Source organism: Planococcus citri, chromosome 2 (genome assembly GCF_950023065.1).
Source record: "Planococcus citri chromosome 2, ihPlaCitr1.1, whole genome shotgun sequence".
Taxonomy (NCBI): domain Eukaryota; kingdom Metazoa; phylum Arthropoda; class Insecta; order Hemiptera; family Pseudococcidae; genus Planococcus; species Planococcus citri.
The window spans coordinates 65,761,808-65,784,182 of NC_088678.1; the positions used below are offsets into that span (position 1 = coordinate 65,761,808).

Genomic DNA, 22,375 nt, shown 5'->3' on the forward strand with positions numbered 1-22,375 from the left:
AATCACGACCAGTGTTGCGTTTCTCACCGGATCTATTTCGTTTGCAGTAGCTGCCTATAGCAAAAATTTCACAATTTCCATGATATGTTTTGTGATCATCAAGCTGATGTTATCTTTCAATTATCTTCTTTTGCAGTAAGTATCACTATCACGTCTCAAAAAATAGCGTCAAACGTACATATTAATGAATTTGGTAGGTAATTGAGACAGAAGTGTGAGTGAAAGGCATCCGTAAATATAAATAATTTAAACTTTTTTTGAAGGTGATTGAGGGTGAAATTTTGCCAAATGAAAACATAATTTCTATACTACGAGTATTTTCAACTTCATTGCGAAAAACTGATTCCAAAACTGCTTAAAACCGTCCGAAATAATCTTCAATCTTGGGGGGGGGGGCTCGAAAATTTAGAACTTGCCAAATTTAAGCTCTCTAATTTAATAACGTTTTAATTTTTCGTCATTTTTGGCCCTAAATGAATTTTCAAAAATTCATCGAAATAAAAATGCAGCTTGACACCTAAAATTTTGTCTTCCTTGAAACAGGTAGGTTTAAAAGGCTCTTTCATGGCTCGTATTGAATTTTTTCCATGAACAAGTAAATTTAATAACCAAAAAAATTCAAACTGTTAAGAATAATAAAACACGATTGAGAGTTTGGCAATTCTAGCACAGAGTAGGACTTTTCTACAATCATTGGCAAAAAAGTGAGCATTTTTGGAGATTTTTGAGAAAAAAAACACTAGAGATCTTTTCAACTGTTGGAAAAAAGCAAGGCTGGCCATTTTCAGCAAAGGGCAGGGTATTTTGAAAAATTTATGCCAAAAAAATAACCTTTTAAATTTTTTTGCAAAAAAGTAAAAATTCCTAAAAAAAATTTGCAAAAAATCAGGGTTTTAGACAGTTTAGATAAAATACTTGTATGCTGTTTTTGCAGATAGTGAAACTTTTTGGCAATCCGCAGTTTTTGGCAAAAAGTGAGAATTTTGGACAATTTTTGGCAAAAAAATGAGACCATCTGTAATTTTTAGAAGTGAGACTTTCTGGAATTTTCAGCACTAAATTTGTCGGGCCCATTTTTTCGGCATAGGTAAATTTTCGAAAATTATTCCCTTATTGCCATTATTATCATTTTTTTTTCTTCAAAAGGTAGGATCAGGTTTTAGAAAAATTGAATTCTCATAATTTTTTTTTTTTTTCAAGAAAGTCACTTAAGTAAACAAAATTTTGAAAAAGTAACTAAAATTTACTTTAGCAGTTTTACTTGGTCACTTGAAAAGTAACCGAGTCCAGCCCTGCAATTCTCACCTATTGGCTATCTTCTTTCAGTCTAGTTTGCCTTGGTATGTCACCCAACCATACCGGTGCATTGGCCGGAATTGCAGCATTTTGGCACACCCTGAGCGTCATTTTGGTACCAAATACGGTGGGATTCATAGTGCAAAACCACGTAAGTATCCTATCTCTAAGTGTGCTTTTCATTTTCAGTAATTTCTATTGATTTAACTTCCTCGTTTGCTTACAATATATGCTTAGAGTTTAGCAGAATGGAGCATATGCTTTCTCGTATCTGCAGCCGTTCTTCTCTTGGGAACAATTGTCTTCGTGATCTATGGTTCCAGCGAACTTCAGCCATGGTCCACATCACATCCTTCGGATACTGATAATATCGATGAGAAACTCGACATTGCACTTGAAAAATCCAACAACGCATAATTCTCCCCCCCCCCCAAAAAAAAATCGATAGGAGCATTGTCAAACTATTATACCCTCATCCCTCCACGTAGATTGTAGAAGCCGTTGAAAATATGTAAATTTCCATTGGTCTATTTTTAATTTATAAGCCTATAAATTTTTCAGAACTTTTATCTTTAGATAAATAGGGATTTTTTTCAAGAAATCTGTTGGTAATTATACCAAGTTTGGCGTATTTTAGCGATAAGGTATGAGTATGGATTAGCTATAAGCTCACAATATTTCAAAAAAACTATAAAACAACGTTTTGTTGATGTAATTATTCCAAGAAAAGTCTTAAAAAATTGCCACCGAGAGTTCTCACGTTTTAGTTTAAATATCGAGAAAAGCAATTGTACACGAGTTGAAAAACAAACACCCATTTTTGCACTTACAAAATAATTTTCCAGTTTTTCAGAAAAATGTCATCAGAGAAAAAATTGCCTTACGCTGATGATCTGAATACCGTCGAAAAATTTCTAAAAGAGCAAGATGAGGGGTAAGAAGTCATGAAATTTATTTTTCAATTACATACGTTAGGTATTTGGTATTAGGTAGGTAGTTCTGTTTTTGAAAACGAAGTTGGAGAACACTTCCATTGAATGATAGATGATGACTAATTTTTACACAGGATAATGAAAAATGAGGTATCGTTCTGGTTCTCGAAACGATTCCTCATAGCTGTCCTTATATTCTTTGGATACTTCAATCTAGTTTTATTGAAGGTTAATTTGAACATAAGTGTAGTCGAAATGACATCGAAGAAAAAAATCAGCTCAGGAAACTCAACAACAACAAACGAGGAGGTACACAAATTTAAAATCAGAAAATTCCACCCACATATTGGGTACCTAATCATTGATATACAAGGTAATCTCGTTCAATATAGTTTTCGCAGCCAGAATTCGACTGGGATTCTAAAACCATGGGAATGGTGTTGAGCATGCACGCATATGGCTACCTGACTTGTGTAGGAGCAGGATACGTTGTTAGTAAAATAGGAGGTGCGACTGCATATGGACTAGCAATACTTGCGATGGCTACAATGAACTTGATTACTCCAGTCTGCCTAAGAGCTAATTTCTATCTTTTTTTGATCACTAGATTATTCATAGGAGCTCTCGATGTAAGTACCTATTAATTTCAGGATGATAACAAAAAATGTTCAAGCATAAAAATCAATGCTTCCTCGTGCTACAGGGTGTAGCTTACGCCGGCAGCATGGAAATACTATCACGTTGGGCGCCAATTCATGAACGGTCGATTATGCTGGCCATCAGTTTTTGTGGAATTTACATCGGAATTGCCACTAGTTACCCTGTTGACGGATTTCTGGCTCAAAAATGGGGCTGGTCATCGACATTCTACGTCGCAGGTAGGTACCTGATAAGTGATAACCTACAAATAATATTCCATGCAAAAATGTGAGAATATTAATTGTCATTACCTATTAGGTGCTGTGGCTATCATTTGGTACATATTTTGGATAAGTTTGGTGAAAAATCAACCTTCGAAGGATACACGAATTTCTAAAAAAGAACTCGAATACATACTGGAAAATACAGATACAGCGCCAAGAAACCAAGCAAGTATTTGTCTCGTAACAGAAAATATTTTTCAACACCTACAGAGCTTGTCCTGAAGACTTTCAAATTTTGAAAACTATATCCTTGTCTGTTTTCTTGATTGATTATTTTCATGATTATTCTTCTACTTTTCATTTCCAGCAGAACTCAAGTCAATGCCCAAAAAATTTCATCAAAGAAGTGGAAAAATAGGGGGAAAATAACAGAAAAAAAAACTTGAAAACATCATCAAAATTTTGTTTGATTTCTGATTGAAGAAATTGCATGAAAAGGGTTGAAAGATCCTCTCAGAAATAAGATAGTGAAATCGGCACTTTCTCCAATTTTGACAAAACTCTCCCAAAATGGTAGTTTTGAATTTTGATGCAAAACCACCTCACAATTTTTTCAAGTCAACCCTCTCCACCACAACCCCACAAATCTGCCCATATACCTACGTGTCCTACGTGCTCAAAATTCAAAATTTCTGTTCTCCAGAGGGTGGTCCAAAAATTTTGAAACATTCATACGAAATAGTCACTATAAGTACATAGGTGCATGTGGATTTTTTTTCGAAAAAAATTTCACATTTGGGTTATTTGATACAACATGATCAAAAAATCAAAATCTTGCCAAAATTGTGTTTTTTTGTCGTTTTCTGGCGTGTTTCGACTTTCACGGTCAAAAGTTTTGGAAAAAAATTTCAAGCAAAGTTCGTAAAAAGACACGAAAATGACACTTTTCCATTTGTGAGTCTCAAACGTAGGTAAAAACAAGATTTTTCATATACTTATTTTCTTTTTTTTTTGGATGGGAGGGGAGGGATTCAGAATTTCGAAAATTCGTAGAAAAAAAAGAGGATGAGCCCTCAAGAAACTTTTTTTTAGAAATTTAGATACACCCTAAGGTACATAGGTACGAGTATAACATATTTTTTTTTTTTTGTGAAGCTCAAAAATCGGTGCACCATGCTTTCAAAAAATCAAATTCTTGCAAAAAAACGTGTTTTTCGTCATTTTTTGCGATGTTTGAACTTTCAAGATCAAATCATACCTTTGCCTCACCCTTGGTTTGTATAAAATTTTTCAACCCTCATTAGAACGACTCAACAAAAAAATCTCAAACCCTAGCCTCCCCCTTGGTTATGTAAAATTTTTCAACGCTCATTAGAATGACTCAACAAACAAATCTCAGACCCTGGCCTCCCCCTTGGTTGTGTAAAATTTCTCAACACCCATTAGAACAACTCAGCAAAAAAATCTCATACCTTTGCCTCCACCTTGTTTATGTAAAATTTTTCAACCCTCATTAGAATGACTCAACAAAAAATTTTAAACCCTGGCCTCCCCCTAGGTTATGTAAAATTTCTCAACCCTCATTAGAACGACTCAACGAAAAAATCTCAAACCCAATCTTCCCCCTTGGTTATGTAAAATTTCTCAACCACCATTAGAACAACTCAGTGAAAAAATCTCATACCTTTGGCTCCCCCTTGGTTATGTAAAATTTTTCAACCCTCATTTGAACGACTCAACAAAAAAATCTAAAACCCTGGCCTCCCCCTTCGTTATGTGAAATTTTTCAATCCTCTTCAGAACGACTCAACGAAAAAATCTCAAACCCTGGCCTCCCCCTTGGTTATGTAAAATTTTTCAATCCTCGTTAGAACGACTCAACGAAAAAATCTCAAACCATGGCCTCCCCCTTGGTTATGTAAAATTTTTCAGCCCTCATTAGAACGACTCAACAAAAAAAATCTAAAACCCTGCCTCCCCCTTGGTTGTGTAAAATTTCTCAACCCCCATTAGAACAACTCAGTGAAAAAATCTCATACCTTTGGCTCCCCCTTGGTTATGTAAAATTTTTCAACCCTCATTAGAATGACTGAACAAAAAAATCTTAAACCCTGGCCTCCCCCTTGGTTATGTGAAATTTGTCAACCCTCATTAGAACGACACAACGGAACAATCTCAAACCCAATCTTCCCCCTTGGTTATGTAAAATTTCTCAACCACCATTAGAACAACTCAGCGAAAAAATCGCATACCTTTGCCTCCCCCTTGTTTATGTAAAATTTTTCAACCCTCATTAGAATGACTCAACCAAGAAAAATCTCAAACCCTGGCCTCCCCATTGGTTATGTAAAATTTTTCAATCCTCTTTAGAACGACAAAACGAAAAAATCTCAAACCCTAGCCTCCCCTTGGTTATGTAAAATTTTTCAAACCGCTTTAGAACGACTCAACGAAAAAATCTTAAACCCTGGCCTCCTCCTTGGTTATGTAAAATTTTTCAACCCTCATTAGAACGACTCAACAAAAAAATCTCAGACCCTGGCCTCCCCCTTGGTTGTGTAAAATTTCTCAACCCCCATTAGAACAACTCAGCAAAAAAATCTCATACCTTTGCCTCCACCTTGTTTATGTAAAATTTTTCAACCCTCATTAGAATGACTCAACAAAAAATTTTAAACCCTGGCCTCCCCCTAGGTTATGTAAAATTTCTCAACCCTCATTAGAACGACTCAACGAAAAAATCTCAAACCCAATCTTCCCCCTTGGTTATGTAAAATTTCTCAACCACCATTAGAACAACTCAGTGAAAAAATCTCATACCTTTGGCTCCCCCTTGGTTATGTAAAATTTTTCAACCCTCATTTGAACGACTCAACAAAAAAATCTAAAACCCTGGCCTCCCCCTTGGTTATGTAAAATTTTTCAATCCTCATTAGAATGACTCAACAAAAAAATCTCATACCTTTGCCTCACCTTTGGTTATATAAAATTTTTCAACCCTCATTAGAACGACTCAACAAAAAAATCTCAAACCCTGGCCTCCCCCTTGGTTATGTAAAATTTTTCAACCCTCATTAGAATGACTCAACAAAAAAATCTCAGACCCGGGCCTCCCCCTTGGTTGTGTAAAATTTCTCAACACCCATTAGAACAACTCAGCAAAAAAATCTCATACTTTTGCCTCCCCCTTGTTTATGTAAAATTTTTCAACCCTCATTAGAATGACTCAACAAAAAAATCTCAAACCCTGGCCTCCCCCTTGGTTATGTAAAATTTCTCAACTAGGTACCATTAGAACAACACAGCGAAAAAATCTCATACCTTTGCCTCTTTCTTGGTTGTATAAAAGTTTTCAAATTTCAACCCTCATTAGAACGACTCAACCAAAAAATCTCAGACCCTGGCCTCCCCCTTGGTTGTGTAAAATTTCTCAACCCCCATTAGAACAACTCTGCAAAAAAATCTCATACCTTTGCCTCCCCCTTGGTTTTGTAAAATTTTTCAACCCTCATTAGAACGACTCATCAAAAAAATCTCAATCCCTGGCCTCCCCCTTGGTTATGTAAAATTTTTCAATCCTCGTTAGAACGACTCACCAAAAAAATCTCAAACCCTGGCCTCCCCCTTGGTTATGTAAAATTTCTCAACTACCATTAGAACAACCCAGCGAAAAAATCTCATACCTTTGCCTCTCCCTTGGTTATATAAAATTTTTCAACCCTCATTAGAACGACTCAACAAGTGGGGGTGAGAAATTGGCATTGAAGTTTCATCATTTTCGCATGATGGAGGGACGAATGTGGGGGAGATTTCATCACATTGAAGAATATTTCTTCCCCATAAAAACTTGAACTTACACCCAGGGAGGTGGGAAGGGAATCTCGTAATCCAAGTTTATAAAATTAAAATTATTCTGCTTCATTCGTACATACATTTGTGCTAAATCACTTCATGATGTACCTGTATCTGCAGATCGTGCACCCGTACAGAGAAATCTTCACATCGCCTCAAGTATGGGCTCTATGTATCGGTGAGTTCGCATATGGTTGGGGGTTCACATTACTGGTGACGTGTTTCCCATTGTACGTGAAAGGTGAGAAATATTTCGTTTTATTCTTATTTTCTAAGAGATTCAACATGAAGCCTTTATGAGCCTATATAAATAATTAGACATGTGTAGGTACATCTAAACTGAAATTTTCCCAATAATATAGACATGACTGGACGTGATATCGATGAAGTAGGATTTATAGCTTCGATCCCAAATATTGTATGCATGTTTATGATCCCAATCGCTGGAATCATCATGGATTTCTGGCAAAATAACAGTAACTTTAAACGAACCCAGGTAAATTATTAGTACTATAGATCTAGAAGCACATACCTACTTTTAAAAAAATTTAACATTTTTTTCTATTGATGGATCGCATGGCACACGTCATTCTACTTATTTTTATAGTTTTGATTTCGTTGTTTTCAGATTCACAAAATCATGATGAGTGTAGGATTCTTTTCGGGGTCTCTTTGCTTAACAACCGCTGCTTTTATCTCTAATTTCACCTTATCTATGATTTGCTTCGTACTCATCAAGCTTATGATATCATTCAATTATTTGATTTTGCAGTAAGTTGAAGTACCCTTCGTCTCATCATTTGAACTATTTGGTAGAACCAGATACTTTTATTTTGTGCTTCTCAAATTATGAGACGTCTTGATTAAGAACATCTGACTGACAAACCAAAGAAATCACATGAACACCCCCCCCCTCCCCAAATGACACTGAATTCATTCGTTGATTTAAGGAATTTGATTTTTTTCAGGCTAGTGTGTCTCTCCATGTCTCCAATGCACTCAGGCGTTTTAGCTGGAGTATCTGCATTTTGGTACACAGTCAGTAACATAATGATCCCGAATACAGTTGGATTCATAGTTCAAAACCATGTAAATACTCCACTTTAAACAATTTTTTGTCATTTAAACTGCATTCATTGTAATTTGAAATACTTCCAAATATTCCAGAATGCGGCTGAATGGAGTGCATGCTTTCTCGTATCAGCAACTGTACTATTTTTTGGAGCAGTCACGTTCATAGTCTACGGTTCCAGTGAATTACAGCCATGGTCAATGTCGCTTCCATGCACAGACATCGAAGAGAAGTCTGGCGCCGAAATTAAAAATGAGAAATTCAGCAATACATAAAAGCTGATTCAGATCTTTTTGACATTTCATACAATTGCTGAAATGCTTTACAAATTTCTATTTTTAAATGTATTTCCCCAAATTAGCAACTTGGTATTCGACAGTACAAAAATTCAAAAAATCCTTCAACACGAACGAAAAATTATTCGTATAAAAGTCTCACAAAGGAGAATCCCATCTAACTGAAAAATTTTCGAACTGTACAAAGCTAAATTAAAATCATCAGCCAAAATTTTAGGTGCTCAGGTAAATTTTTCGATTTTTGGCAATTTTTGGAAACCAAAGTTGGGCCAAAAATGGAAAAAAATGTACCTAAATTTAATTAAACAGAGTTGGAAAATTTTTTGAAAATCGAGAATTTGGTCCAAATGGGAAAAAACAATGTCATTAAATTGATCTGAAAAGCTGAAGTTTAATACTTACCCTATTTCCGACTCCCCCCCACGCATCATCGATTAGAAATGTTTTCGAATAGTTTCAAACAAATCTGAAGCATTGAGAAACATTTTCAAACCTGCAATTTCGCCACAAAATTTTACTCGACCGAAGTTTAAAAACAAAAATTTACTTTATACCCCAATTTCAAGATTCCAATTCCATTTGAGGAGATTTCAAGCCGATTTAGAGCCAACAGCTGCATTTTAAAAATTCCAGATTCATAACAACTTAACAAGTGTAACATATTTTTAGCATGCCATTTTCATTGTGGGAATATTAGAGTCAATTTCTCATCAAAAATTCAGTGATGATGCCCCTTATCAAATTCACGTATACCAGTTACCTACACGTTTTGATAATGCAAATGAGAAACTAGACAGAATTTTGGCGATTAATTTAATCTGTAGCCGACGTACAATTTGAAAAAAGTACGTAATAAAAAAAGATAAATTTTCAAACTGACGTGATATCAGAGTACGACCACTATACATAAATCCCTCCTCGTGAAGTACACTTTCTCACTCTAACATAAGTACATATATAAACAGATAAGATTAGTTGGGTTTTATGGAGACGTATGAAACAGACGTCAAAACGCTGCTCCTCGTGTACACATGTAATTGTGATAGTATTAAACGTCGAGTGATACTTACGTAATATAATGTGTAAATTTATTCAAAATTTTTCATTTAATTTTAATCCTCGACGAGAATTTTCTAAAGAAAATACACACTAAGGTGGGTCGTTATTTTATTTTCATTTTTATTAATTCCAAAGCTAGCAAAATGAAGAACACGTGCCCATGAATCAATTAGAAGGGTATAAAAAGGTGAAAATCACTAACCGAAACTTGCATTACTCAACTAAAAATTAAATTTTTCCATCTAGAGATAAAATGTTTAAAGTCAAAGTGAACTTCCATAATAACATTGAGAATAATCCAGCAAAATATAACCAAATTTTCCAACAGTAAAACTCATTTTCTATTCGTCCTTACAAATCTTAAAGTTAATGAACACTCAAAGTAACTCGACAGATACCTTAGGTCGATCACGATCTCAAGACTTTCTGAAAGGGAAACATTCCTGATCCAAAATACAACATTGAAATTTACTTCTGCTCGAACTTTCCCTTTTTCTGACATTCCCCCCCCCCCTCAAATCTAAAATTCCGACCCTTTTTACAGAAAATACGACAGGGCATAAATTGATTGTCTAAAAAAAATAAAAATTGAAGTAGGTTTTTTTTCACTACTGTACTCCAATGTCATCACTAATACGTTTCTGGTGTTTTTTTTTTTTGCGGTAGCATTAACGTATTATCTGCTCAACATTTAAAAATATATTAAGTTGAAGTTAATAGGTCCACACTCGATAGTGATAATTTTTAAGCTTCGTTTTTTTACAGAAAATAGCACCGAAAACGGAAAATTTAACTCACTGTTTATCATCAAGCTATGGACGTGTTGTGCAAGTCAACCTTCTGGGTAAGGAATTTTACACGTGCTCTTCAAAACACACCATAAGTACTTCATTCTTTTTCATTCCTGAGCAGGACTGGAACCAGACTTGGAACACAGATGATCCAGAATTTTCACAATGTTTCCGTCGAACTGCTTTGGTATGGCTGCCCTGCGGTTTTCTATGGATTTTCTTGCCTTTGGAAATACACTTTCTCACGAATAGCAAAACCAGAGACATACCTTATAATTTTTTCAATGTTATCAAATTGGTAAAAATATGCATTATTTTAATTTTCGTATTACCTACCTAATAACTAATTCAGTGATAAAAATATTAACAACTAATGTTTCTCTATTCAGGTTATCATAATTATCGCGAGTTTATTAAAAGGTAACGAGGCTGTACACAACATGATGTCGAGAAATTCCGATCCTATGGTTTATTTCTACTCTACTATGTTGGAATGTTTTACCCTGGTGAGTACCTTCCCCCTCCCCTGCAGTCCTCATTCGTCCTCTCGCATATAGGGTATCACAAAGCAACAAAATTCTCATAATTTCAATTTCAATTTTAGGTTTTATTTTTCAGTCTGACGTGGGCGAATATCAAGAGAGGGATCAGATCATCCGGAATTTTATTCATTTTTTCATTTCTATCGGTAATTTGTGGGATGCTGGAAATGAAATCCGTAATCCAAGAAGGTTACAGATTTTTTGTGAGTATGACGAATAGCTTGGAATTTCTTTGCGAAAATTTTCTACTACAAATTACCACATCTTCAGTAATCCCATGTAACGTTACAAAAAGCAGAATTACAGCGAAAACGATATGGGCAATGTTTCTTACACGCTGTATTTCATTTGCATGGTGATCGTATTTTTAATTAATTGCTTCGCTGATGAAAAACCACAACGTTCGTCGTGTTTAAGCCACAAGGTAAGCGATAAATTTTATCACAGTCATTAATCAATTATAGGTACCTATCTACTTGCAAATCTGATTTTTTTTCTGTAAATGTAACAGTGAAAACAATTATCATAATTTATGGGTACTCATTTTTATGACTGATGACTCACAGGTCAAGTTAGGGCCCAAATTAAGTTGCACTAGCTTTGTAGATGACATGACAAATTTCAAAAGAGAGTTACACCAGAATTAAAAAAGAATGGAACTTTTTAAAAAAAATAACCGATTCACTAATCCTTTCATTAAAATAAATGCGCATAGAATCGACAAAATTATTCGAAAACGAATGAATCACTTGGTTATCAAATTAGATACGCACCAGATGAACCGAAATGAACTAGTCTTTGATCAATCATTAAAAAATATTAATTGGTTCGTTCGCGAACGAATGAACCACACTGATCATGTGATCAATAAAATTACATATGGATGAAAATGACAACCTATACACTTTTAATTAAGCCATTGAAAACTGAATTCAATTTGTTCGCTAACGATTTTCTCAGAATTGAACTACAAATCATTCGAGAACGACTGAATCACATATTAATCAAATCAGATACCTAGTACATAACGAAACAAATCAAAACTTTTCTTGTTGATGTATCATTGAAAATCGCGAATAATTCGGTCGCGAACGATTTCAATAGAGGGGGAAAATCGTTCGCGAACGAATGAATCACTGAACCATTGAATTAGGTATGAGTGAAAATGGCAAAAATGGCAGTTCTAAATTATTGTATCATGAAAACTGAATTCAATTCGTTCGCGAACGATTTTCTCAGAATCGAACGACATATCATTTGAGAACGAATGAATCACTTAGTAATCAAACCAGACTATACACACAAGATGAACGAGAACGAAACGTTCATTATGATCTATCATTAAAAATTATGAATGATTCGTTCGCGAACGAATGAATCGTCGAACAATCGAATTACGTCAAGAATGAAAATAACAAACTTCACACTTCTAATCGTATAATTGAGAACTTGATTCAATTCGGTCGCGAATGATTTTCTTAGAATCAACAAATCATTCGCGAACGACTGAATCACTTGGGAATCAAATCAGATACCTAGTGCACACCAAAACAAAACAAAACATTCTTTGTTGATATATCATTAAAAATTGCGAATGATTCGTTCGCGAACGATTTGAATTGAGGAAAAAAACCTTCGCGAACGAATGAATCACTGAACAATCAAATAGTTATGGATGAAAATGGCAAACATGACAGTACAGTTCTAATAGTTTGTATCATTGAAAACTGAATTCCCTTCGTTCGCGAACGATTTCCTCAGAATCGACGAGTCATTCGAGAACGACTGAATCACTTTGGAATCAAATCAGATATGTACCTACTTCAAAAACACACAAAACATTCTTTGTTGATCACTATCTGTCATCAAAAATTATAAATTGTTCGTTCGCGAACGAATTTTCCCCTCTGAGCAAATCGTTCGCGAACGGTTTTCCTGAATAATCAAATCAGGGGCAGATGGCATAATAAAACTCGGCTGTTTGAATCGTAACATCACAAACCCAACTTAATTCGTTCGCAAACGATTTGCTCAGAACCGACGAATCATTCGAGAACGACTGAATCACTTTGGAATTAAATCAGATGATAGGCACAGGACAAAATAAAACAGAATATTCATTGTTGTTCATGATCTAAGATCTATCATACAAAATTGTAAATGGTTCGTTCGCGAACGATTTTTTCCCACTGAGCAAATCGTTCGTGAACGATTTTCCCCATTGAGCAAATCGTTCGCGAACGGATGAATTATTGAATTATAAAAGTAGCCTAGATGGCATGAACAAAACTCGACTGTTTTAATATGTAGTAACGTCACAAACCTGACTTGATTCGTTCGCGAACGATTTGCTCAGAATCAACTATTTATTGATTCGTTCACGAAAGATTTACTCAGTGGAGAAAAATCGTTCGCGAATGAATATGGCAAGGAATGTGGCAAAATTGGACTTTTAGAAATCTCTCTCTATCATGAGGAAAAAATACCCAATATTCTTCGTGGTTTTTTTTTTTTCAAAACATTTTTGAACTTTTTTTCAACTTTGGAGGGTTCTTGTCGTCACATAAATTTTGAATACAAATCTGTGGGAAGAGGAGTTGTAAATTTCAGATAATTTTTTCCCATAAAAATCAGAAACTGCAAGAGATGACTTTAATCAGATACCTATACAGATGTTCTACATCTTGAATTAATACTTAATAGCCAATATAGCCATATTATTTTGTTGGTTGACAGAAAACGTATCCTTTCACGGAAGCCTCATTCATATCGAGATTATTTCTACTCTGGTTCGATTCTTACATCTGGAGCAACCATGAACAATCAGTGAAGACTTTTTTATGGGATTTGGATTCCAAAGATTGTGCCAAAGATATCCCCATAAGGTAAACTGCGTCCGTATGACAATAGCTTTCCCTACAATTATTCAAATTACATGATGCATTTTTAATAACTGCAGACAACATTCGAAATCAAAGCTGAAGAAAAATAAAACTGAATCAACTAAGCTGTCCATACTGAAAATACTGCACAAAGAACACGGATTTAAATTCTGGTCCGGTACCATTTTACGAACAATTTGGGAAACTTTTACTACTGGATTATTCCTCATTTATTAGTATGTAAAATCCGTCCAAATTAGGCATATTTTTCATTCACCATTATAAAATATCAACTACATAAGTATAATTTCTCTATGGTAACTTACCAAGAACACAATTCTTCGTTTCACAGTTGGCTTCTGTCAAGTTTGGAAGCAAACGAACCCATCTGGAAAGCATATTTTTACACGTCATTATTTTTCATCAATATCCTCGTTCAATCGATTTTACTAACGAAATATTTTGAAATTGGTAGAAAAATTGAATTACGAGTCAAAGGTACCACTATTTCATGTTTGTACAAAAAGGTAACATTGACTTCACACTCTCATGTTCAGATCAGTATAAATCGAAACTAATACCTAAGTACCCACATAATTGTGTAAATATTTTACCCGCAGGCATTACGTATTTCGAATTCAGTCAGAAAGACGTACACCACTAGCACCATTGTGAATCTGATGTCAGCAGATACATTTCAGTTACAAAATGGAGTGGTATTAGTCCATTATTTTCTCACTATGTGCATTCAAGTTTTGGTGTCTTATGTTTTTCTTTGGTATTTATTAGGTAAGTTAACAACAAAACCCAACTTTGGACAATAAAATTAAATAGGTATCTTACAAATATTAAGTAGGTATTCTTTTTTTGGCCCAGGTTATACGGTCTTTATTAGTGCCTTGGTTATGGTGGGAATTTTCGTAAGCGGCTATTTCTTAACAAAACGTATGAAAGCGTTACAAAAAGAAGCCACAAAACATAAAGACATTAGAGGCAAATTCATGCACGAAATTTTTTCCGGAATTAAAGTATGTATCTACTGAACTATTTCATTAAACGTCACAACACCGAAACAAATTTTAATTTTTTTTCAATCTGATTTTGATTCCTAGGTTTTAAAAATGTACGCCTGGGAACGTAGCTTCAAAACAGTGGCCATAAATTTGAGACAGCAAGAAAATAAAACTTTCAGAAAAATAGCAATTACGAATACATTTTTTCAGAATCTTGCTCGCAACTCGTCTTATCTCGTAGGATTTCTGTCAAATCATTTTCTTTCCCCTTCAGCTGAATGTGATATATCACTGATATATTCTAATTTGACAGTCAAGTTTGGCAGCCTTTGTTGGTTACGTTCTCGTAACTCAAAGTGCGATGGGTGCTCAAATGACGTTTGTATCGTTCGCCATATTCAATTATTTCCGGATACCTTTCAATAACATACCGCAGATGCTTTTGATGTTGCAACAAGTAAAAGACTAAATCACAGATTATGAATACCAATGCCTTAAGCATTCCTATACCTAGACCTACTAAATTCATTTTCAGCTTAGAATTTCGATAAGACGTATGGACGATTTTTTGAACTCTGAGGAATTGGACGATTCAGCCATTTCACACGACACCACAACGAGTAGGTCTAGGTACATAAAATTTTATTGACCCAAGAGATAGCAGATTTTACACTCCAAATATGATTTTTTTTTTCTTGAATAGATGAGAGACTAATTATGCAAAATGCCTCATTTTCTTGGGACAGCAAAGAAGGTACAGCTACATTGAAAAATATCAATATTAATGTGGATGATAATTCATTGGTTGCTGTAATTGGACCAGTTGGAGCAGGGAAAACGTCGCTAATTTCTGCGTTTTTAGGAGAAATGTACAAACTTTCAGGATATGTGAACACAAAGGTAGGTAATCGTAAATGGCTTATTCTAACAGGGATAGATTTTTTTTTGGACTTTTGGTTCACTCGTGTCTCACACCATTGAGAAAAATTTTCAACCCAAAATTGAAAACAGCATCTGCATAAAAAATTATATCCAGGCTATTTTTCCGTTTTTCTTTCCTAATAAAAGTACATAAATGATCTGTCCATACGGAGAGGAAAATGTCATCAAGAATTTTTCGTTGAAATTACAAAATCTGAACTCATACTTCAGGACTATTTTTTTCCTTGTTCAGGGCACAACAGCATACGTCCCACAACAAGCATGGATTCTAAATACCACCATCAAGGAGAACATAACTCTAGGTGATAATATCGAAGAAGGTTTCTACCAAAGAGCCATTGAAGCATGCGCCTTGAATCAAGATCTGAAAGCATTAGCGGACGGCGACTTGACAGAAATTGGAGAAAAAGTAATTTTTTAAAAATCTATTAGATTTCGCGAATTTTTGGAAACCTGCCACTAGGAATTTTCTGGTGGTTCTCTCGAAATTTCTGACTCTGAATTCAAAAGTAAATTCTTGACCAATTCATAAATTCCAGAAAAAGTGAATAAAAACAAATCCTCATGGAAGAAGGCATATCACGTGCTTAGTCCTTTCAGAGCGATTTAAAATGTCTGGAAAAATCACTGAAGGTTCCAGAATAGCCCAAAACTAGTAGTTTTTGAGATGTGAGAGTTGAATTGAAGGAATCATTCACAAAGATTCACTCTTTGCTTAAAAAATTCATCGAGAACTTGAAAATAGGTACCTAAAACACTTGAATCATTTTTTTTTGGTGGGAGGGAGGGAGGGAGGGAGTTTTGTTCAATTCAATAAGAGTGAGTTCAAAAAATTACCTTAAGCATAAGTAACCATGTTTCATAATCCACAAGGGTATCAATTTGAGCGGAGGTCAAAAGCAAAGGATTAGCCTGGCTCGAGCTATTTGTCAGAATGCTGAAATCTACTTTTTCGACGATCCACTGAGTGCGGTCGATTCCAACGTTGCTAATCACATTTTCCAAAATGTACTCGGAGAAAATGGCCTCTTGAAGCATAAAGTAAGCGAGTATAAGTTTGGTAATATTGGTATAAAATAATTTATCGCCGATTCTTCGACGTAAATTTGAGTTACCTACGTTTTTCAGACAAGAATTCTCGTAACTCATAGCACCAAGTTTTTCCCTTTTATGGACAAAATAATCGTGATGAAAAATGGAGGTGTTTCTGAAATGGGCTCGTATCAAGAATTACTTGAAAATGAAGGTGATTTTATTGATTTCGTAAGAACTCACGTCGAAACCGAAGAATCGTCCGAGGCTGAAGGAGATACGAGTAAGTACAAGACGATTTAGACAGATGGGCAGGAAGGAACCAATGGTAATTTTTCTGTTGTTCTTGTGATTTGATTTTTCATATTAAGACGAAAAGGAGAATGAAAATGTACCAGAACAACCGAAGAAAGATGTTAAGATAGATTCCATTGCGTCGGAAAATTTTACCAAATCACCTTCGAATAAATTAATTAAAGACGAAATAATACAAGTGAAACGAGTAAGTGAACTCTGAACTCATCTTCTTTGAATTCTAGATGAAAAATAATCCGCTCATCTTACCTATCCCTAAACAACCACCCAAACTATGCAAACATAAATTGGTTATTTGGTTTGCCAACATTTTGAAAAACCAGGGCGAAATAATTCTTCATCCCCTCACAATTTCGAGGTTCGGCAAACTGATTTACACCTGTGTAATTTGGCTTCTTGCACGACAAGACGAATTATTCATCAATCATCACCTCAAACAGAACACAGAACACCGAATATTATTTTACTCGCAGATTGATTGAAATTAGAATTCACTTTCAGGTAGATCGCAGATTATATTGGGAATACTTCAAAGCAGGAGGTCTTCACTTAGCCTTCACTTCATTATTTATGCTAACCGCGTTCCAAACCATTTTGGTAATTTCTAACGTATACTTAGCGAAATGGGTAACCAGTGATGATGCTTACGATACAAAATATTCCTTCGTAATGATATACACTTTATATGGAGTAATTCAAGGTAAAATTTTTAAAAAAATACCAACTCTATCGAAGTGTCAGTCGATTGTATTCACCTTTAAATTGCATTTTTTTTTTTTCATTTTTCTAATTCATTTCCAGTAATAACTATGACACTGGCGGCCTACTTTTTTTACAAAACCAATTTGAAAGCTTGTGCTCATTTCTACCATAATTTACTAAGCAGCATATTGCATTGGCCCATGGCTTCATTCGATTCTACGCCAATTGGAAGAATAATATCGAGAATAGGAGACGATATATTTACCCTCGATAATTACGTAGCTTTCAAAATGCTGGGACTTGTCGCTCTCTTTCTAAGAGTTAGTTCAAAAAAATAACTTACATTATGTAATAGAACATCTCATTCAATTCAATAGTCAATACTTACGAATAGGTACTTTATTTTTCAGTTCTCGTCAATATTCGTGTATACCATATGCATCATGCCCATCAGTAGCTTTATTATCGTTCCTATCATCGCGACCTATTTCATATTAAGGGTAAGTAGTTAAGTACATTACACATAAACCATCATATAGGGTGCTGCCCCCATTCAGCCACATAGGCAACCTATGTACAGTTCACGTATGCATGCTTGCATACCCTGAAAATTAAAGAGGGAGGATTATTGTATTTATTTTTGGGAAAAAAGTTATAGTTGGACCTGATTTAGCTTTGGAATTCCTGGATTGAATGTAGGACCATTTTTTGAAAGTTTCAAGATTCTAAAAGTCCTCCCATTCCCCCTCCAGAAGTTTGGTACGTACAGAGGTTTCAGAAGGGATTGAATTTACCTCCGATCGAATGAGGAGTGCACTGAAATCAGGATGTAAAATAAATTTTAAATTTTCAACTTCATTGTGGAAAAAATCGCTTTTAAAAATCTGCTGGAGACTTTCAGGGACTAATGTAAACTAAAGGAGAAATGTGAACCCCCTCCCCTCAGTCAAACTTTTAAAAAGTCAGCTGATACAGCTGCCAACTTTTGGAAGGGCCTGCTTGTATTTCTTTTTCGAAGTTGGAATTCCTGAAAAACCTTCATTCAAATTCTAAAATTTTGAAACCAAAAAAATCAAACTTCTCAAATAAAAAAACCAAGCTCTTTCGCCTAACAAAATACGAATTTTCGAAAGCTTTTGCTCTCAGTTTTGGACTTGTTTGCTTTTTTTCAAACTTAGAATTTATAAAAAAAAAATCATCATTGAAATTATAACATTTTAAAATCGAAAAAATCGAGCTCTTCGCATAAGAAACATGGTGTTTTCATTTATCAAAATACAAATTTTCGAAAGCTTTTGCCCTCTCCATATCAGGGCTAATTTGTTCATCTTTCACAAAATAAAAAATTCCATGTTTAAGGTTTTTAAAATACCTACATAATATTATATTAAACAGGAAAAACGAAAATTTTCATGTCATGAATCATGATAGGCTATATGGAGGGTGTATCTATAATGTCAAGTGTCAATTGGCAAAATTGTTTTTATTCAGTAAAATTAGTATTTTTTTCTCATATCAGTTGGCAAATTTTCGGTTTGCACACCCCTCCCCCCTCCTTCCCCCTCCCTTCTTGAAGGCTTTAGAACTAGGATATGTAGCGAAGTTCAACTTTGTAAGTCAATTTGTTAAAATTTTAATTTTTTTTTTCATTTTTAGACTACACAGATTTCATTTCAAAAAATGCATTTCTTAAAATTCTGTCTTCTGATGTATTTTTGTAGACCTTTTCAAACTTCGCCTACATTTCAAATTTTTTTGTCCAGTTAGGATACCCTCCTCCTATTTTAGGAATGATTTCAAAAAACCATCCAAAAATTAAAAATTGTATAATTTCTCATTTTAACTTGGCACAAGTTATCAATTTTTATTCACAAATTTCTTCTAATTTGAATGCAGAAAAATTACGTCAACCTTTACCATAAACTGAAACGGATTGAAGCTATCAACAAATCGCCATTTTACTCCCATCTGGCAGAAACTGTGGCAGGTAAGGTATAGTTACCTGATACGAATACGTTCAAAATATTTCTTTTCAATTCTTATCTGACCAAGTAGGTAATTGTTTGTTTACAAGGAATTCAAACAATTCGAGCTTTCAAATTACAAGAAAAATTCACGTTTCGCTGTTATGAAAGAGCTGACATGCATTCCGCAGCGTATCATTCGTCAGTTACTTGCAAAAGGTGAAACCATAGACATTTTCATCCTATACAATAAAGAAAATAATTACACAAAACGGAGAACTCAAACCAACAATCCCCGCGCACTTAAAATTTCATTTTTAAATTCTTTATTCATTCAAAATTTTTGTTTTCGCAGATGGTTTAATTCTCGAGTCGAGATGCTGGAAGGTCTCACATTATGCTCACTGGCATCACTGGCACTTTTCCAAAGAGATACTATGCCTATAGGCCATATAGCTCTACAAATTGCACTCACGCTGCAAGTAAGCAACTGAGATATAACTTTACTACCTATATGAATTAGGTATAATTATGGAGCGCTGTCTTCAAATAAAACAAAAACAATTATTGAAATTAAAAGATGATACGAGGATTCGTTCAATATTCCGATATTTACGACGACGTTGAAGATGGTATAATAGCTGTGGAAAGAATCAGTGAATACCTCGCTTACCCTCAGGAGCCAGACTGGGATAAATCACTAGTTCGTGTCTCGGATGAATGGCCCGATAAAGGTGAAATTACCTTTGACAATTTCAAATTAAGGTATCGTGAAGGTTTGCAGTTAGTTCTCAGAGGAATTTCACTAACCATCAAGAGTGGAGAAAAAGTAAGCAAAATTGAAAAACAAAATCTCAAATTCAAATTATCAACACTTGTAAACTCTGAACTATGTACATAAATTCCAGGTAGGAATAGTAGGTCGAACAGGGGCTGGCAAAACATCGATTATCCAAGGTCTATTTAGAATCGTGGAGCCTGCTGGAGGAGCGATATTTATAGACAATGTTGAAATAACAAAAATAGCATTGCATACGTTACGATCTAAGCTGACAGTCATTCCTCAGGTACCTGCGCAGGAATTTTTTGTATAGCCTATTTTTACTTATCTAGGCGCTTTTTGGCATCCGAATTACAAGAGTAGATAGTAGGTACCTACTCACAAAACTACCAGTAACAGGGTTGAAAAATTTTCCCAGGATCCTATATTATTCTATGGCACACTGCGTTTCAATTTGGATCCCTTTGATAAGTACCCAGATGAATACTTATGGGATATTTTAGAAAAATCTCATCTCAGAAACTTTGTCAAAGAGCTACCTGCAGGTCTTAATTATATGATTGACGAAGGAGGACAAAATTTAAGGTAAGTGAATGAAATTTCAATAACTAAGCATCATTCCACAATTCCACATGATTCATTAGAATTTTTAGTAAGGTGCACCGGGGCAAGTCAGAATGATTTTTCGCAATTTCAACTTTGACCAGCTGTTACTCCCCTTCTAATGAACCAATATGGATCAAATTTATTATGTAGGTTCCCATAAGGGTTCTTAACCTATGGTGAAAATTTGAGCGCGATTGACACAGAAGCTTTCGCTCAGTGGAATAAAATATAAACTGTCCTGACTTACCCCAATTGGGGGAAGTCAGAACAGGCTAAACTTTGCAGAGGCGTAGATCACAAACCGAGCGTCCTAGAAAAATTGCATAGAAACAAAATTGTAGAGAATTTAATTCTCTTTGAGATCACTCTCATCAGATTTTCACTAGGACGCATGGTTCGTCCGTTATATGCGAAAAACTAAGAAATAGAAAGTCTGTATTTTAGACCAAATTCAAAATAAGTTCAAAACAACAACGAAATACAATTGAACCAAAGACATCTAAAATGAAACTGAATTGCGAAAATTTTTATGTCGTGATGAAGTAGGGGTAGTACCCTTAAGTCACCTTTAGTGGCACTTCGCCAGATATAAACCTCTAGGCGCTAGAGCAATTTTTCTAACTTACCCCGAATTCCAACTTCCCCCGGTGCACCTTACCTAGGTACCGACTAAAAATTCTACATCAATTCAACTGAATTTTGAATCTTTCTAAATTACAGCTTTGGTCAACGACAATTGATTTGTTTAGCGAGAGCTTTACTGCGCAAGAGTAAAATACTGGTTTTAGATGAAGCCACAGCTTCAGTTGATGTAAAAACTGATGAATTAATTCAGAAAACAATTCGCGAAGAATTTTCTCACTGTACAGTCATTACAATCGCTCATCGACTGAATACACTTCAAGATTACGACAAGTTAGTGTGAAATTATTGTGCACTCGTATTTTGCTAGGATGTTTTTCGTTTTGTGACTATACCAAAAATATGTATTATTTTTTCAGAATCCTAATATTAGATGGAGGCTTGGTGCTGAATTTTGATACGACAGAAAATTTATTAAATTCGTTGAATTCGCAATTTCGAAGCATGATTCTTGAATCAGAATTGAAATGATGGTTCGATTGAAAAGAGAAAAAATGCTGTGTACAAATGCTAAATACCTTCAACACTCAAAAGTCAGAATACTTATTGCAATGAAACGTGCGATACTACAAAAAAAAAATTAGAATTCTGCTGTCAGCAAACATTTATTGTCAACTGAACTGTATCGATTGATTGATTTATTGACAATATTTATTCTTATTTCCTACCATTTTGTGATTTTTTTTACTTAAGAGGTCTCTATGTTTTAATAGAAGATTTGACGAATTAAAAAAATATTAGTTCAAGCTGGTTCCTTCATTCATTTCCAATAATCCTTCGTTCTCACCCCCCC

The 22,375-nt window shown here is 34.8% G+C and overlaps 2 protein-coding genes and 1 long non-coding RNA gene across 5 annotated transcripts; all 3 read left to right on the top strand.

Moving 5' to 3' along the window:
* On the top strand, positions 1-1,937 carry LOC135834224 (uncharacterized). The gene is made up of 3 exons (XR_010556617.1): positions 1-135; positions 1,327-1,447; positions 1,534-1,937. It is a non-coding gene; the product is annotated as an uncharacterized LOC135834224 (long non-coding RNA).
* Positions 1,938-2,037: 100 nt separating this feature from the next.
* On the top strand, positions 2,038-9,465 carry LOC135837142 (vesicular glutamate transporter 2-like). Its single transcript, XM_065352321.1, has 10 exons — positions 2,038-2,230; positions 2,363-2,537; positions 2,621-2,857; positions 2,932-3,106; positions 3,186-3,316; positions 7,064-7,184; positions 7,306-7,439; positions 7,572-7,714; positions 7,912-8,032; positions 8,111-9,465. Exons 1-10 carry the CDS (start codon positions 2,154-2,156, stop codon positions 8,288-8,290), a joined length of 1,494 nt encoding a protein of 497 aa, XP_065208393.1. The 5' UTR covers positions 2,038-2,153; the 3' UTR covers positions 8,291-9,465.
* On the top strand, positions 8,317-22,328 carry LOC135837141 (multidrug resistance-associated protein 1-like). Of its 3 annotated transcripts, XM_065352318.1 has the most exons (30): positions 8,317-9,465; positions 10,136-10,214; positions 10,283-10,459; positions 10,551-10,667; positions 10,766-10,906; positions 11,002-11,127; positions 13,440-13,588; positions 13,663-13,821; positions 13,938-14,112; positions 14,206-14,374; positions 14,462-14,613; positions 14,698-14,835; positions 14,912-15,055; positions 15,134-15,218; positions 15,302-15,498; positions 15,773-15,949; positions 16,414-16,581; positions 16,669-16,855; positions 16,944-17,074; positions 17,389-17,587; positions 17,689-17,909; positions 18,000-18,089; positions 19,486-19,576; positions 19,664-19,772; positions 19,909-20,035; positions 20,134-20,382; positions 20,462-20,620; positions 20,753-20,919; positions 21,661-21,855; positions 21,942-22,328. In XM_065352318.1, exons 2-30 carry the CDS (start codon positions 10,185-10,187, stop codon positions 22,051-22,053), a joined length of 4,341 nt encoding a protein of 1,446 aa, XP_065208390.1. In that variant the 5' UTR covers positions 8,317-9,465; positions 10,136-10,184; the 3' UTR covers positions 22,054-22,328. The 3 variants fall into 3 exon arrangements, with proteins under 3 accessions (XP_065208390.1, XP_065208391.1, XP_065208392.1); XM_065352319.1 differs by lacking the exons at positions 8,317-9,465; positions 10,136-10,214; positions 10,283-10,459 and having other exon boundaries at positions 10,780-10,906; XM_065352320.1 differs by lacking the exons at positions 8,317-9,465; positions 10,136-10,214; positions 10,283-10,459; positions 10,551-10,667 and having other exon boundaries at positions 10,774-10,906; positions 10,974-11,127.
* Positions 22,329-22,375: the final 47 nt, after the last annotated feature.

Bases quoted from the DNA above. Each gene is read 5' to 3' on its own strand.
- LOC135837141 (XM_065352318.1), top strand. From the start codon at position 10,185: ATGGACGTGTTGTGCAAGTCAACCTTCTGG. The intron at 17,588-17,688 runs GTAAAATTTTTA...ATTCATTTCCAG, and splicing joins TTTATATGGAGTAATTCAAG to TAATAACTATGACACTGGCG. The intron at 21,856-21,941 runs GTTAGTGTGAAA...TTATTTTTTCAG, and splicing joins ACACTTCAAGATTACGACAA to AATCCTAATATTAGATGGAG.
- LOC135837142 (XM_065352321.1), top strand. From the start codon at position 2,154: ATGTCATCAGAGAAAAAATTGCCTTACGCTGATGATCTGAATACCGTC. The intron at 2,231-2,362 runs GTAAGAAGTCAT...ATTTTTACACAG, and splicing joins CTAAAAGAGCAAGATGAGGG to GATAATGAAAAATGAGGTAT. The intron at 3,317-7,063 runs GCAAGTATTTGT...CTGTATCTGCAG, and splicing joins ATACAGCGCCAAGAAACCAA to ATCGTGCACCCGTACAGAGA.